Source organism: Xenopus laevis, chromosome 1S, assembly GCF_017654675.1.
Source record: "Xenopus laevis strain J_2021 chromosome 1S, Xenopus_laevis_v10.1, whole genome shotgun sequence".
Classification (NCBI taxonomy): domain Eukaryota; kingdom Metazoa; phylum Chordata; class Amphibia; order Anura; family Pipidae; genus Xenopus; species Xenopus laevis.
The window spans coordinates 160,950,074-160,968,174 of NC_054372.1; the positions used below are offsets into that span (position 1 = coordinate 160,950,074).

Here is an 18,101-nt window from a genome sequence, read left to right on the forward strand (position 1 = left end):
GGCAAGATACATACAACATAGCACCCAGTAATGATAAATTCACCTATATCTGAAAAGAGAAAGAACTGCATTCTTACAGAGTTCCCTTTATTCGCTACATAGTATAAAGGACAAGGAAATACAAAGGCACTGGAACAGGTTAACCCTCCTCCTCTTCTTTATAAATCACTGGCATGTTGTGCCAGGCTGACCAGTAATACTTCATGATCTGCACCCTGACTAAACGTTCCCTGTACTGCACCATGTACAATTATATACTAGTAATTAAATACTCATAATGAATGTACTGGACACATGTGGGAATGTTCTCCTTTGCTAATCACAGTCGGCTTTAAATCAACATTTTGTATCTTATAGGTGAATTTATTTTATACAACTTCCTCTTCTCTAATCTTTCTTATTAACCTTCTTTACCAGCCTGGAAGTGAAACAGCACACTGCAAGGGTTAATGTTGCTTTTGTATATTCAAGCCGTCTACTATTCACTGATTATGACTTTCTAAACGTCCCAGCAATCAAACTGCACAACGACGAAACGGCTCAAATTTCTTTATAATTTTTTTTTTATTTTTTTTTTTTAAAGAAAATGTCAACACCATCGAGAATCTACATCATACTAAAATGTTCCAGCCAGCACAAGAAGGGTTTAAGAGGGACTACCTCTTAAAGGGGTGGTTCACCTGTAAGTTAACTTTTAGTATGTTAATTCTAGAATGGCAAATTCTAAACAACTTTTCAATTGGTCTTCATTATTTAATTTTTTATAGTTTTTTTTTTTAATTATTTGCCTTCTTCTGACTCTTCCCAGCTTTCAAATGGGAGTCACTGACCCCATCTAAAAAAACAAATGCTCTGTGAGGCTACAAAAGTATTGTACAGTTATCTTTCTATTCAGGCCTCTCCTATTCATGTTTGGGCCCTAGCAATCAGATTGCGGAAATTGCAAACTGGAGAACTGCTGAATAAAAAGCTAAATAACTCAAAAACTACTAATAATAAAAAATTAAAACCAATTGCAAATTGTCTCAGAATATCACTACTAAGGGGCAGATTTATCAAGGGTCGAAGTGAATTGGAGGGAATTTTCGAAGTAAAAAAATTTGAAATTCGAGGTAATTTTTGGATACTTCAACCATCGAATAGGATACTACGACTTCGAATTTACTTCGATTCAAAGTAAAAATCGTTCGAATATTCGACCATTCGATAATCGAAGTACTGTCTCTTTAAAAAAAAGTCGACTTCAATACTTCGCCAAATTAAACCTGCCGAAGTGCTATGTTAGCCTATGGGGACCTTTTAGAGCAGTTTTCTAAGTCTTTAGAGGTCGAAGGAAAATCCTTCGATCAATCGCTGAATATGGTACGATGAACGATTTTACTTCAATCGTTCAATTGCCAAATTTGGTAAAAAAAATCCTTCGACTTCAATATTCAAAGTATTTTAATTCGATGGCCGAATTTCGAAGTAGTTATCGCTTCGAAATCCAACCCTTGATAAATCTGCTCCTAAATGTTCATTTAAAGGTGAACAACCCCTTTAACAAAATGCTTCACATTAATAACAGCTTTGGCTTAGGGCCCTTAGAACAGACACAGACAATAAGTGACAGACACCTGGAATCCAAGGCAGCTACAGTACATAATTGTGGTTAATGCGCAGGTTACAGATTGCCTTAAAACATATACAGTAACAATGTATTATTAATTACAAAAACATCTAGTGTCACATCTACATCAGGAACATATGAATACAGAACGAGAACCATAAAGGTAGGGCATGGAAAGATCATATTCAGCACTCACAACTGTGCAAAAACTACAACTCCCAGCATGCCCCTGCCTGTAATTAACTGAAGTGCTGAAGGTTATCTACTGTCCATTTAGGCAATTCCCAACAACACACACTTGAGAGGAAGCTTCAACACTGAAATGTAAAATGATATAGAGATTGCCAGCTTCACAAAAAAAAAAATAATAAAAATAAAAACAGTGCAAGAAGAAGGTTAAACCTACCCACCCAAAATAAGCAAAGGGGCAACGTTTTCCTTGGGAAGGCATACATCTAAACACTACATCCCTGTATGTCCATGAAACCCCTGAGGAAGGTAAGGCATGTGGACTACAATGAAGCTTGTGTAACTGCTCTCAGCTTAAACATCAATCGATTTCATTATGGCGTCACAATCAAAGTGAAAGTTCAGGAAAGCTTGTGAAGAGAAAGAGCACGGATACGTCTCATTGCAAGTGTCGGGAGCCTCTTCAGAGTCACACTGCTGCTCGTCACTAGGATAACACATGTCTAGTGCAGAGTCTGGGAAAGAAAAGCAGATTCAATGTGAAACAATGCACTTTAATGTACTGCAAACCCACTACTCACTGCCTGCTAGGACAGGGTCCAATAAATGACAAGGACAAGTAAAAACACAAGAGACATAAGATTCCCCAGTCCAAGACAGAGATGAACGGTGGTACCAGATCCTGCTAAACTGGTGACAAATGTATTAAGAGATCTGAACCTAATTACCTGCTCCAAACGTATCGTTAAGTCTTCTAGGGTTGAGCTTCCGCTCGGATTTCTGTGGATAAAGAAGTCAGTGTTATAGACAAATTGTGGGAAAAATGGAAATTAAAGGGGTTGTTCACCTCCAAAACACTTTACAGTTCAGTTGCTTTCAGGTTGTTCACCATTTTTTCAATTGCTTTCCATCTTTTATTTTTTACCGATTTCCCAAAATTGAAGTTCAAAGTTTAAATGTTCCTGTCTCTGGTGACCCAGGAGCATCTGAACGGTTACAATTTGCTACATTTAGTTGATACATTTCTCAGCAGTATCTGTGAAATATTAGCAAATATTGTATCAATTCTAACAGCTGCCTTTAATTAAACTCAGAGATTCTGCTCAGCAGGGACAGAGATAAGAAATGTAGCAACTAAATGTATCACGTGAGAACAGTTAAAGAGTCGGCGACCCCCTCCCCCCCTCCCAGAGCTGCTTTAGAAGGTGAAAAATGAATCTTTACACTTCAATATTAGAAAAACGGTCACAAATAGAAAGTGATTGGGAAAAGTCTTTATTTCTGGTGATCTATCTGAAACCATGCATGTATCTCAGTAGTAAAAAGGGTTACTGACAATAATAATTTTAAAGAGCAGATACAATGATATGGCCTGTTAGGCACCTGTATAGAACTGTGCTAAAGTAGAGCACAAAAAGTAGCCCTAAGCAATGTGCTGCAAATCCAATATACACAATAAATATCATTCTGATAGTTTAGCCATTAAGGTGCTCTATACTTTATGGGTGAAAAGACAACTTTATCAGTTACTGTTACACACAGCCAACATTCTAAATAAGTAATGAACGTGCTTCTCTCTCTTATAGCCTCCTACACAAAAGGGCCGACTTGAGAGACAAGGGAAAAAAAAACAAAAACGGGAACACTCCAGAATATTCTTTGGATCCTCGAATAGAAAGGATTTATTTAAGAATAAAACCATGAAAATTTGCCAGAAAAAGACTTGTCAAGTAAAAGTTGTTTGGTTGGTTCTACCTGCAGAACAGATATTTACAGATATGAGGCTTTTTAATTCCCTAACGCATGCAGCTCAACAGTTGTTTAAAGTAAACATTTAAATAGCACGGGATGATCAGCTGAATTACCAAAATATTATTCTGCTGCTTTACTTGCTGATTTTGGGCGCCATTTGCTTTCTTCTTCTGGTTTGGAGAGTCCTGGTGCTGCTTCTTTCCATTATTCTTAAGGTTTGGATTCTACAAGGCAAGAAAAAGAAAAGAATGAGAATAATCCGGCCATGAAGCAGGTGCTCCTGTGTCTTCATGGCACAAATATGTAAAACATATGCAGCACTTCACTTGTTGGTTGTTGTCTCACAAGGAAACCTCAGGTGCATTTGGAAACACAAAGCATTGTGTATGTTGGACCACCAACGATTCATTTTACCAGTGGGAAAGCATTTACAGGAGATACGTCGCCTGTAGAAGAGGAGATTTATCTCATGCGCCTAATGTCCTGGCGTGCCATGGCCCTTTGCCCTGGAATGTTGCTAGAATGCTTAATTGATACACTGAGCAATAAGATAGTGGAGGCTGCTATTTAATCAGATGTTATAAGGCTCATTTTCAAAATTGCACCTTTAGAGACCATGCCCTTAACAGATGCTCATGGATGTTGTACTATAAATTCCAGACCAAAAAGTACAAGACAGAACTGCACTTAATATTAAAGAAAAACTGCCTCTTAAATGGGTGGTAACTATAAGAATGATATAAAATTGCGAATTCTAAGCAACTTTTCAATTGGCTTTCATTTTTTCTTTTTTATAGTTTTTAAATTATTTGCTCTCTTCTTCCAACTCTTTCCAGTTTTTAAACTGACCTCATCTAAAAAAAAAGGCGACAGATCTATAAGGCTACAAATGCAGTTACTTCTACTTTTTATGAATCATCTTTCTATTCAGGTCCTTTCCTTTTCTATGCATATTCCAGTCTTTTATTCAAATCAATGCATAGTTGCTAGGATAATTTGGACCCTAGCAACCAGACTGCTGAACTTGCAAACTGAAGAGCTGCTGAATAAAACTCAAACTAGAAATAAAAACCAATTGCAAATTGTCTCCGTATATCACTCTCTACATCATAATAAAATTTAATTAAAGGTAAACAACCCCCTTAACAGATTAGAACAACTCTGTTCTTCACAGATTCCACGCATCAAACCAAAAACAAAACATTTGGCCCCAAAACCTAAATATCTGCTGACTGACCGTAAAAAAAAAAAATTATATATCTATATATACATATATCTATATATATCTATATATCTATATACACACACTTCTTATAAATGAGGCCCTTACTCATAGTAAAAACCAGATTATTATAGTTTTGTTACCACATTCTCTGAATAGGATAGATCTGAATGTGAGCACTGTGTAACTAGACAGGTTTAAACTGTTCTAAATGAAAAATCTATAGATATTACCTTGTTTTTTAGCATTTCTGGCATTTCTGCTGTATTGAGATGACTGTATGGCTTCTGCGGCTGCTTGTTTTTTATGGACTGGTCGGTTGAATTTAGTTCAGAGAACTGTGAAATGCAGCGCATTTTGGATCTGTTCGAAAAAAAATACATGGAAGGTATAGCACTTTGAATCCAGGACGGCAAAAAAACATGATTAACCTACCCTGCTTGCAATTGAGGTCTATTAGTTAGAGTGATAATATGCAAAGAAGCTGACCCATGAACATGCTAAGTCTCAATAACACCTTACTGGTGGAAAAACAGTCAATCTAGCAGGATATTACTATTACATTTTCCCTATAAGAAGTTCGGTCCTCCTGGCATTCCTGCTAAGAAATTAAGAAAAGCTATATCTAGCAGCCTCAATTTTTACAAAATATGGCCACAGTTCTGTTGCTTTCCCATAATTTCAAATATAATGTGTGTTTTTCCTTACAACATGAGGTGCTTTAGCCTGGAAGTAAAAGTAGTATGCCCTGACCTGAAAAGATGCATGAGAAACTGGTACAACCACCCTATGTAGGCTCATAACTTGTGGAAAATGTGTAAGCAAACATATTCCAACATATATTTAAAAAAAAAAAAAAAAATCAGAGAGTTGTAGAATATTTATACTTTGATTTTTCAGTGTTTGGTTTGGACGGAGTGCTTCCAGCTGAGGCAAAGCCATTATCACTGTCTGAGGAGTCACCAAACTTCCTGTGAAGCCAGTCCCGCAGTGGCCTGAGAAAATAAACATGCCAACGTTAAATCTGGAACACTAACAAAAAATAAACCTTACTGCAAAACACAGTAACTTACATCTTGTGCATATACAGATGTCAATAAACGTACCTAATAAAAGGAATCACCATGAAAAATTTGTTTGGAGCCATTCCCAACTTCGACTTAGGCGTCATATCATTTTTATGGCAAGGTAATTTTTCTACTGGAAACCACTCAATGTTCTATAACAAAGAAAATATCTTGTGGACAGATACAAACTTTACATAACAGAAATAATCATTAAATAAGCATGTTCCGGTTGGGGTGGGGTATGAGGAAAATTCTAAAACACCTACATTCAATATGACCATAATCACAGAGTCTTCTGGTTAACGGTCTATCATAAAAGTCATGTTCTGTATGTTTAGCGGAAAATTAAAATGTATTTTACGGAAAGATTCTCAATTTACAGACAGGTAAAGTTTCCCTGACTGCTGTCCCCATTGCCTTTAAGCAGATTTACAATCAAGAAGCTGTGTGAGCAGCTTGTGAAAATATAGCAAGGATGCATAATGCACTATGTTTCTAGGTAGCTCTTCATTCTCAAAAACAACTGACTAGTTGAAGGGTTTTCAGAGATAAGAACAACGTGATGCCAAATTATAAAGGGAACTAATGCCTGAAATCATTTTGCTTATATCAAGTAAGAATTGCTTAAATATTTTCCAGTGACAGCAGCACTCCTGTGAAAGTTAAAGTAAATAAAACCTTTGAAATAAATGAATGTAAAATTGACCAGAATGCAAGTCTAACGCTCCTGCAATTGTACTTTTGCAAATAATGAAAGTTAAATTGCAAAATGAATTTCTATTGAAAAGTTGCTATGAATGACATTGACTTTCCTTAGTCAAAGTTGTATTTTTGGGTTTATATCTGCTATATGGATGTGCACAAACAATCAGAGGCAAAAATAATAATAATTAATAATAATAATGTGGTAATCTTACCCGAATTTCTCTTCTTGTTTTTGGATTAAACTTTGTGTCTTTGGGTACTCCAGGAATGATATATAAACGAGCTAGCTGGTCATTAATCTTCAGCTCAATGTAGTCATTATTGCACATGCGATCTTTGATATCAAATCCAGTCTCTTCATAAACCTGCAAATATTACATGTTGTTTATCTACCAGAAACTATCATGTACACTGTTTGTGTTATAAACTCATCAAAATATCTATGTGTGTATATGCGCGGGTGTGTATATGCGCGCGCGTGCATATATATATATATATATATATATATATATATATATATATATATATATATATATATATATATATATATATATATATATATATATATATATATATATTTTTTTTTTATAAAAATGTGACATAACCATCTGATTTCCAAAAAAGTGCTAAAAGTAGATGAAGAAAGCCTAGTTATAATAATTCTTGCTTCATTTGTATATTTGGTCATCTATTTATTGAAAAGAAAATAATCCAATAACTTTTCTGTGAGTGGCAAAAGTAAGGGAATCCTTAGGATTATCATGTAATTTAAAGGTGAAATTAGAGTCTGGTGTTTTCTGTCAGCGGGATGACAATCAGGTGTGAGTGAGACCCTGTTTTATTTAAAGAGCATCCAATAGTCTAATCACACATACAACATATTTTTGGATGTCTATCATGGCTGAACAAAGAAGGTATCGGAGGATCTCAGGAAGAGAGTTGTTGATGCCCATAAGGGCTCTTTCACATTACATTCGTTTTTGCGTTTTTCAAACACATGCTGGGCACAACAAAAAAAAAACACCATTTTATTATCCGTTCCAAATAAAAAACCTATATGGATAGCTGAAAATGCATCAAGTGCAAGAAAATGCAGCATGCAGCTTCTAATCAAATGCACTGAAATGCAAATGGAGTAAAACACAGAATTTGAAGAGCACGGTTTGTATAGTTCTGGACAGTAAAACGCAGAATATAATGGAATCAATTCGCAATTTAATTTATTTGCACTCAAACCAGCGTTAAATGCACATTAAATGCAGCAAATAACAAGAGGAAGGGTGGAGAAGGTTAGACAGCTAAAGGATTTGCAGTTAAAATTACTTTACATTTGTGTGAAAGAATGCCAAAATGAGTGTGTACTGTATCGTTAAAAATACAAATTTTCCCTTCTTTGCCAATAATATCAGTGGCTTTCTTTATTTTAAAAAAATAAATAAAGTTTACCTCTTAAAAAAAAAGTTTTTAAGGGATGCTGATATTTGCAGTAGTAGTTGTTCAGGTGCCCCTGCAGAAGTTTACAAGTATAACAGTAGTCAACTAAGAGCTCACTGAGCTGTATAACTCTGCTTCACATGCATTCCTATGTAACATCTTATATCCTTATAAGCGACAGCAAGAAAGTTCATATATCTTGTACATCTTACCAAAGCACACACATACAGAACTTAAAAACATTTCTTTACTGATGTTTGAATGGTACATATGTGCAGGCAGCCCATGCTAAAGTGTGTCAGTGTGTCAGTGAGTGATTTGGATTGTTTTCTTACCTCTCTAGCAGCGCAGTCGTGAGGGGCTTCCTCTTTATTCACCTTTCCTTTTGGAAATCCCCAACCAGATTTTGCTAAATAACCTTGAACAAGCAGCACCTTAAAAAGAAAAACAAAAAACACAACAATAGGAGACAGATTTATCAAGGGTCAAATTTCGAATTCATGCAAGTTTTTTTTTTTTTTTTTTTAACTAACATGAATTTGATTTTACTCATAATTCGAATATTCGATTATTTATTGAAAATAGAATATGTAAAACTCGGACGTATTTTATCAACCAAAAACGCTTATGTCAGAAAGGCTGCAGACCTCTTCAAATTAGTCACTGGACCTCTCCCATTGACTTATACATGAATTTGGCAGGTTTTAGGTGGCGAATAGTCAAATTCTTTAAAGGGCCAGACTTTGAGAAATCTCAAAAAAATTTATTTGAGTTTGGATAATTCCCTAGTCGAATTTGACCATAAAAAAAATTAGAAAATTCTAATTTTCAATTCCACCTTTAATAAATTTGCCCCTTCATGTTCAAGAACTTGCTATTATTATTAAAATAATTTGTGCTCAGTTATTATATCTGGACTTTATCTACTGCTCTATGATTATTGGATTAGGGCAAAAATGTGTCCATGTTACCCATAGGCCCTTTTTTAGGCTGTCACACCACGGGACTGCTGGTTGACAAGTTAAAAAAAACCAAAACAAAAAACCAAACCTTGTCCCCTTTTGAAGCAGGTAGTAACAATATACCAGTACTTACATTTTCATGGGATTCATCTAGAATAATAGCACCATAGGTTGGCACTCCCATTTTGTATTCTTTCCACTCATTAAGAACCCTCTGTATATCTTCACCATTAGGAAGTAAAAACGGACAATGCTGGAAGAGTATGACTTGTGTAAAGGAAAAGTACTTTTGTTGATCTAGCCAAACAGAGGACATTAAGCCAAAGAAAATGAATATAAAAACGGTGCGCTACAGTAAACAAAGACATTTCTTGATGTAAGTACAAAAATGGAAACGCAACAATCTGCATTTCACCTAAAATTAACTTTTAATATGAAGAAGCGCAAATCCATACAAGCATCTGTTTTATAAGATATATTCTACCCAGGAATAGGGAATCACTTCAGCGTTGTATGAAGCATATAAAAACACTCACAATGTAGGCTTGTGCCTTTTTATTGTCGTAAAACTCCTTGCGGGCCAAATATCCCAATATTTTTCTTTGTCCGTTCAGTATACAACAATCTGAATAGGTGAATATTAAGAATTATTCTCAGCTTCCCTCACAGCATTGATTTCTACATAGAAGCAAAACATAGAATTGCACTTGAATTTCTAATGATACATCATAGTTTCTATGGTTCAATGTCGTTTCTTTATAGCTGAAAGTCAGTCTTTCTACGGTGTTTCTGCTTTCTACAATGTACTTTTCTTTAGAGTGTTTATCCCTGATCCAGTACATCCGTGTAACAAAATGTAGTGCCTGTAATGCTTTATTACAGCGAAAAGATCCCTAATTTGCAGCCAGGAAGATTTTGAGAGTTTCTCACATTTGAAAGCATACAAAGGATATCTGCTTTAGCAAAATCTCTTATCCCGCATTGAGGCAGTCCTGGAATGTTCTGCATCCAGAAGTCCAGATAGAACCAGTGGGCCAGTTCAATTTGGAAACAAAGTCTAATGGCATTGTCTCTTTCTTCACTGGGAATGTGTAAAATAAACCGACTGTCGGGGAAAAAAAAAAAAAACAAGTTCAATAAACATTTTTTCTTATTTTCTTTTATTAATAACAATTCTGCAGGTTCTTCCATAAATGACTCAAATTAACAGTGAGGGTAAAGATTATTTAATAATGCGCAAAATGTTTGTGCAGTATATTTACATCTTCATACACAGTCACACTGTTCATACAAAGCACTGAAACTTTAGTTACTTAAAAACAAATACTGTAAATGCTGTCTGGTGCAAGCACTTGTGTTGCGCTACAGATATAGCATTCAAAACTTGAATATCCACAACTTTGTCATTTTTAGTATTGTCATTTGTCAATCAGGTTATGAAGAAAATACAGTAAGGGTCAGGTGGCGTACAGCTAAAGGGGACCAGTCACCCCAACAAAATTATTCCAAATCCTATTTTATCATGTTAGTCAAGCAAAATTAACTTGAATTACACTATATACATTATTTGAATCGTGTTTCCATCAGTCTGGGAACTCATAATTACAGCAAGCAGGCAGTAGCCATTTTGTGGACACTGTTATGAAGGCAAACCTTGTATCATCTCAAAATATTGTTTGTGCACTAGAATGGGGGACCTAATGTCCATCCCCATGCCCTGGCGACACAATTAAATGGTTAAGAGAACTGGGGGAATGTGGGGAGAGCAGTGACTAGGAAGTGCTGAATGGAAAGTTGAAGTAATTGCTTGCCCCGCCTCTATGCCTAAGGCATAGAGGAGGGGCAGGCAACATTTGATTGACAGCTGAGATTTTTAAATGAATTTACAACAGCTATGAACGTTTTAATAAAAAAAAGAATTTGGATTGCATGTTTAACTTAAAAAGGATATTTATTATAGAGCTTTTATGTCTGGGTGACAGATCCACTTTAAAGGAGAAGGAAAGGTTAAAACTAAGTAAGCTTTATCAGAAATTCTACCTAAATATACCAGTAAACCCTTAAAGTAATGCTGCTCTGTCAAAAGAAACACTGCATTTCTTTCCTTCTATGGTGTACACATGGGCTTCTGTATCAGACTTCCTGCCTTCAGCTTAAACCTCCTTGCCCCGGGCGTGAGCATGCTCAGTTTGCTCCTCTTCCCCCCCCCCTTCTCTGCTGTAATCTGATCCCAGAGCTATGAGTGTGCAGGGAGAGACTAAGGCAGGGCGTGATGTCACACCAAGCTAATACTGCAGATGCTATCCTAAACAAACAGTTTATAGAGCTTATGGTATGGTAAACATTCTACAAAATAAATATAGCATTCTAGCTTGCACTATTGCAACTAATCTATTGCCAATAAAATGCCTCCATAGCTTTCCTTCTCCTTTAAGGTTTGTCTTTGTGTTCCAAATGCATTTCTCTATATGTATGTGATCCACTCAATTGTTCTTTATGACCAATATCAGTACAGATATATACAAATATATATAGAAAAACTTTCAGAGCAATGACCCTGCTGATTGTTAAGAGTTTAACACAGTGAACTGCATTCAGGCCCATTACATGCAATTACTGCTGGAACCATGAAGGTCACAACCTGCAGGAGCTAAACTTTTATTTGAAGCATCTACCCAGAATCACAATGTTTGTCCTTTGGGAGAGACCGTCCTCCTTTGTATGTGGCAGCCATTCTGTTTCACAACCTCTTCAGATGATGCCATTTGTTGTCTGGTGTTGAAGAAGGGTTAGCCAGAACTTTTAGCTGACAGATTCTTGGATAGTTTGGAGGATAAGGCTAAAAGTCATACAACCCATAAACACACCCTATTGCACGGAGCATAACACCATAAAAGATATGTTAGGGAACGGACACCCAGAGACTTGACTTCTTGCCGTTTTTTGCTATCAATAACATTGGCATCAAGCATCATTTTTACCGGTAAAATACCGGCCACCCTAGTTACATACTTAGCTCAGCGGTTGCCAAAAAACATGAAGCAGAAATCAAGGTTTGACTTGGCTTACAAGCTGATGCTACAGGGCTGGTTATTATATTCTGCAGCCTTATTCTTAATTAATATTTAGGCCAGGCCTCGTGTTTCTTTAAAGGAGAACTTAAGTGGATTTAGGATCGCATTTTAATGGGGGGGTGCTTAACTGCAGGCCCAGAGTAAATTGTATCTATGAAGCTGGAGACTGAAAATGCAAATGTTTATTGGTTAAATAAAAACCTGTAATATGAAAGGATTATAATATATTAATATCTGGAGACTTTGGAAATCAAAACTGTGTGTTTGCAGCTGCCTCAGTGAAATGAGGCCCAGTACACATGCCTTAGGTCAGTATTTTATACATTAAAATAACCTTTGAAATGCTCAGTAGACATCATTCTGCATCAAAACATTATGCAGCATGTGAATAAATGCATGAAATCAATGCCAAGATCATAGAATATGTTAAAGGTGTGGTTTACCTTTAAGTTAGCTTTTAGTAGGTTATAGGATGTCCTTTTCAATTGTTGAGGATTTTCATTTTTTCCCCATAGTTTTTAATCCTTCATATTCTCGTTTCTTTAAACGAGAGTCGATGACCGCAGCAGCCAATAAATATATTACTCAGTGAAGGTACAAGTTTTTGGCTACCTTTTCTTACTCATCTTTCTATTCAGGGTCTCTCCTATTTATATTCTAGTCTCTCATCCATATCACCTGCTGGTTGCTAAGGTAAATTAGTCCCTAGCAACAGCTCAAAAATGCAAACTGGAGAGCTCATGAATAAATAAATATTTACGTAAAAAAAAATATAAAGACCAATTGTAAGTTGCCTCAAAATATTACTGTCTGAAGCACATTAAAAGCTGATTTAAAGGTGAGCAACCCTTTTAGAGAAAAGCCACAGATTTCTAACCCTCTGGCCTTGCACAGTACAACTGGCAGCTGAGCATGCTGGGGGTTACTGCTTATAAGAGATACAGGCCTGTGAGTTGGGAAACTTTGTGTTTGTCGTCTCCCCACCGGATATCCGCCCTCTCACTGCTGCGGGAGAAGTGACATAGTAGATAAAGAAGAGAACAAAGACTTTGTCCATCAAGTTAAGCCTTTGCCTTGTGTAAATGCTACATTACTACTAGTTATACCTGTTTGTACATCGCTCATCATCTCTGGGCTCCACTCCAGCCCTAGCTCCTTACTACAAGCATACAGACCCAGGTAAAAAAAAAAACAACTAAGCAGTCACCGGAGCAACGCCATATACAATTTAACTACAACTTCCTGCTTTAAGCTTAGTTGTCACCTGCACAAGTCGTCAAGGACTCCGTCCGGCACTTCCAAACGTTTGTTTTCCATGTCAAACAGAGGTACATTACGGATACAGCGCGTTCCAAGAGCCCGGCTGCTATTTGGGAGCCAGGGAAGGAAGCGAAACAAAAACAGTGACAGTGTACGTCACTTCCGCAAGCAGAACCAGCACTCGCGTAAGTGATTTCGTGCTAACGTCTGGAATCCCGCCCGGGCTCAATCCACCAATCAAATGAACGGTGCGATCTAGACTCCAATGGCGTAAGACGAACTCGCTAACGCTAACCAATCATTGCAAAGCATTCAGGCCGCGTTAGCTACCCTGGGCGGCAAAAAACCTGACTGACTGCGTTTTAGCCGTGGTATCTAGGGAGCGTTTGAAAAGCGTGTGGAAGTCGGATATTGTATTAATAACATAGGCGCTAATACCTTCAGGTGCTGTGTGACCCATAGCAAAATTACAAGAAGCATTGACAACCCAGTAGGTGAACCTTAAAAAATTGTTCAGTGTAGAAATAAAAACTGGGTAAATAGACTGTGCAAAATAAACAATGTTTTCAATATAGTTAGGCAAAAATGTAATGTATAAAGGCTGGAGTGACTGGATGTCTAACAGAACAGAACACTACTTCCTGCTTTGCAGCTCTCTTGGTTTCCACTGACCTGCTGGATGAAAATATTTTCCCCAGCCAAAGGTGTGTGGGCTAATAGATCCCAAATCCGGCAGTAACAGTAGTTTGTCTTTTAAATTGCCCCTTGCCAGCCACCTTTTCCAAAAGTTTTTACCGACTGGTGGGGGGGCGGGATCAAAAGTTTTTTCCCCTATGATGCAAAAGGGGGCGGAGCCAAGCAATTTGCCACAAAAGGGCCGAAGCCACGTCGAGCAATGGCCAGAAGGCCGAATAAAAGGTAATTTCTAAGCGAATTGAGGGCGGGCCAAGGGCTTTTTTAAAGGGCATGTAAAGGCAAAAAAATAAAATCCCATTTTTACCTTCTTTAATAAAAAAGAACCCCATCTCCAATATACTTTAATTAAAAAATGTGTACCGTTTTTATAAGAAACCTGATTGTATGCAGTGAAATTCTCCCTTCATTTACTGCTGTGGATAGGAATTGTCAGATGGTCCCTAACTGCTGAGCAGGGAAACAATCGTACTTATGAACAGCAGGGGGAGCCCCCGCCTTACTTACCAGCCATGCAGAACTCAAGCAGCTTTGTTTATGACGATCCCTAAGCAGCTCAGACCACACTGAGCATGTGCACTTAGTCTTAGTCTTGCAAAGATGTTTAACAAAGTTATAAGATGGTGACCCCCTGTAGCCAACTTTATAAGCATAAATTATTTGTTTGATTAGGCTTGTGGTGCAGTAAGTAAATGTTTATATTTAGTATACAAAATACAGCATTTCTAACCTTATTCTATTTTAGACTTTACATGCCCTTTAAGGGTATTACAACTCTACCGGCAACTACATTTCCGGTAAATTTGTAACACTGGCCCTGGCCTTGCCAGGTGTTTTACCAGCTAGGCCAGTAAAATACTGGCTGGGTGGCAACCCTAGCTGATGTTAGGACACCAACACCTGGAAGGAGCTCCCAGTTTGAGCAGCAGGGCCACCATCAGAAACCACAGGTTGATGAATAATCATGACATCTGTATTTTTTTCAGCAAAAGAGACTGATGATTTTTTTCTTAGTTTTACCACAAAACTGTAATATTTGAAAAAAATATTTTGTCCCTAAATGCGACTGTTTTGTAGTAAAAATTCCCAGAAATTTGAGAGGAGGCATGGGGGATCCTAGATACCTACTCAGCTACCCAACGGTGCATGTGCATTTACAGCCTATGTGCTTGTGCAGATCCAGTGTGAGAGAGGTACCCCACTCAGCGCCAACCAACAGATTATGCCGCAAGTATCCAGTGGTAGGCTGGGGTCAAACCTAAATATAACAGACATGGATCAATTATTATAGTGAATTACATCTACATTTGTTTCACTTTAAACTTATTTCTAAGTGTTAATCCATTAAACCCAGAGATGCAAATGTTGTGCATATACAGTAGTTGAAAGGCTGGTCAGAACACAGTTAAACAATTGTATTGTTCTGCCTGCCTCTACATATGGTGAGAGGGTGCTATTATTTGGTACCAGTAGGGCTGTATTTATACATATATCATTTACAGTATGGCTATTTTCCTATGGACCCCAACTATAAATTAAACAGTAAGCAGTGGCATCTTATGCTGCATGTGAGTGTTTCTTTAGGTCAGAAACGGTGTGTTCTGATGTAGGAACATGCTGTTTATAACCTAAACAAACACTTGCATGCCGTGCAGTGTACTCCTTGTAAGATGCCGCTGCTTATCTCTCTCTTTCCTACAGACCTACAGCACACTTCCCACCCCTCTGTGCACTACATCTGTTATGCTGTTGCTGATAATCTCTCTCCTGAAGTCCCCTGCCCCCAGGGGCGCTCCACCAATGAGGTGAGTTGAGCAACTCGCCTGAGGCAGCAGCGCCCCACTAGGTACCATGGGCGGCAAAAATGCTGCGCCTGGTACCTGGAACCGGAAATTGGGCTCTTCTAACGCAGAGAGTGCAATTATGATCTCTGAGCTAGCGTCCTGGGCCCCTCCGCCACCCTTGTGGACTCCCCCCGGACCAAAAAGGTGAGCGCACCAGGGGGCAGCAACACCAAGCTGCCTCAGGTGGCAAAGGGGCCAGGATCGCCCCTGCCTGCCCCACACCACTCTCCCCTTCCCTCGCTGTCTCTATTACTCACAGACACTGAACTCGCTTCTGCTGTAAACTTCCAGGAAACCCGCCTTTCACTGATCCATCCCAGGACACAACTGACATGCAGACATAGATATAAGGAGAGAGAGATAATGGTGCAGTAACTTGGTCAAGTGATGGTCGTTATATGCTTTAAGGAACAGTAACACAAAAGAATGGAAGTGTATTAAAGTAATAAAAATATAATGTTGTGTTGCCCCTCACTGGTAAAACTGGTGTGTTTGCTTCAGAAACTCTAAAATAGTTGATATAGACAAGCTGCTGTGTAGCCATGGGAGCAGCCATTAACATCTGAAAAAAAGGAGAAAAGGCACAGGTACCCTGCAGATAACAGATAAGCCCTATGGTTACAATGGAATTTTTTAGTTTATCTGATATCTACTGTGCACACTGTGCTTGAATGGCTGCCCCCATGGCTACACAGCATCTTGTTTATTAAACTATAGTAGAGTTTCTGAAGCAAACACACCAGTTTTACCAGTGCAGGGCAACACTACACTATGGGGCACATTTACTAAGGATCGAATTTCGAAGTGCAAAACACTTCGAACTTCGACCATCGAATTGGGTAGTTCGACATTTGAAGTCGAAGGTTTTTTAAAATCGTATGATGAAATCCTTCGACTTGAACGATTTGAACAATTTAATCGTACGATTTTACCAAAAATCCTTTGATTTCTCAAAACTTGCCCAAACACTCAAATTAGGTTATAGGAGGTCCCCCATAGGCTAAACAGCAATTCGTCCGGTTTAAGATGGAAAATTGTCGAAGTCAAACTTTTTTTTTAAAGAGAGTACCTTGATTTTCGAATGCGAAGTTTTTCACTTCGAATCAAAGTCGAAGCCAAATTTGGCGTATTCAATGGTTGAAGTATCCAAGTTTTTGATATTCGAAAATTCACTTCGACCCTTAGTAAATGTGCCCCTAAATATTTAGAACACTCTAATTTTTTCATGTTACTGTTACTTCAAAGACTTAAAGTGATACTAACACATTCCTATGAAATTGGAACATGTGGGTATCAGTAAAAAGAAGCTGCATGAAATATAAGCAGCTAAAACCCTCCGAAAGCTGCCCCCAGCCCGGTGAACCTTAGTAAAGGTGAACCTCCAAAACCATTAAATCATCTTCCTGAGTTGTTTCAGCCACACTGGGCTGGGGGTGGCACAATCCCTCCATAAACTGGAATCCTGTTTTCATTTGTGATTAGCCTATGGATGGATCGCACTGCCCCAGCCCAGGGTGACTGAAACAACTCAGGAAGATGAGAAGCTTCTTTTCACTGAACCCGACACATTTCTATTTTTTGTACTCAGCTGCCCCCTGCTGGATACTTAGTTCAGAATCAGAGAAGGAAATGGGGAAATTGTTGTTGAACAAGATTTGCTTTAACAACTAATTAAAAAACGGGCACCTACAATCCAAGGCCTTGCTGGGTCACTATTGGTGTGATGATTGACAGGTCATATGGAGGTACTGCACCTATTCATGTATGGTAATTATGCCATGAGATTTACATGGGGCAATGATAGTGATCACACCAAGCCGCTTATATTATGTAAAGCAAATGCTAAATACGCTTAGTAATGAGTCCATACCAGGGTTGCCACATGTTCGGTTTTAACCATAACAGTTCGGTTTTCCTAAGGCCTGACCTGGTGTTATAACTCCACCGACATCATTGTGCCGCCTCTGATTGGGATGGAACGATCATGCTCCCATGCCTCCTTTGTTCAGGTTCAGCCGATGGCAAAGGTGGCAACCCTAGTTTATGTATGTGTGGTTGGTTCCAGTATTTGCTCCCGATAGTACTCCTAAACTTGCTGATGGGATGAGCAACAGAAAAAGAATTTGTAGGCTCACCCACCAAGGAGACTTTCACCCTTCAGCATGTTATTGGGCACCTTTAAGGGACTTGGTTCGGTTCAGTCATTATGATACTATACTTTGCACTGTTTGATTGCTCTGCTCCCATCTTACTGACCCAGAGCCTTTTGATATCACATTGATCATTATTT

General features: G+C 38.1%; 1 protein-coding gene across 2 annotated transcripts; it reads right to left on the reverse strand.

Annotated features, from left to right (window-relative positions):
- Positions 1-1,421: 1,421 nt before the first annotated feature.
- Positions 1,422-13,458, reverse strand: dcp2.S (decapping mRNA 2 S homeolog). Of its 2 annotated transcripts, none has more exons than XM_018244316.2 (11): positions 13,279-13,458; positions 9,894-10,045; positions 9,074-9,201; positions 8,314-8,412; positions 6,757-6,909; positions 5,879-5,991; positions 5,660-5,767; positions 5,006-5,135; positions 3,664-3,774; positions 2,527-2,578; positions 1,422-2,313 (listed from the first exon to the last, which is right to left on the reverse strand). In XM_018244316.2, exons 1-11 carry the CDS (start codon positions 13,329-13,331, stop codon positions 2,153-2,155), a joined length of 1,260 nt encoding a protein of 419 aa, XP_018099805.1. In that variant the 5' UTR covers positions 13,332-13,458; the 3' UTR covers positions 1,422-2,152. The 2 variants fall into 2 exon arrangements, with proteins under 2 accessions (XP_018099805.1, XP_018099806.1); XM_018244317.2 differs by lacking the exon at positions 13,279-13,458 and adding an exon at positions 12,458-12,622.
- Positions 13,459-18,101: the final 4,643 nt, after the last annotated feature.

Coding starts and splice junctions, on each gene's coding strand:
- dcp2.S (XM_018244316.2), bottom strand. CDS start 13,331: ATGGAAAACAAACGTTTGGAAGTGCCGGACGGAGTCCTTGACGACTTG. Junction 5,136..5,659: donor CCAAACACTGAAAAATCAAA/GTATAAATATTC, acceptor TTTTTCGAACAG/ATCCAAAATGCGCTGCATTT. Junction 2,579..3,663: donor AGCAGCAGAATAATATTTTG/GTAATTCAGCTG, acceptor CTTTATCCACAG/AAATCCGAGCGGAAGCTCAA.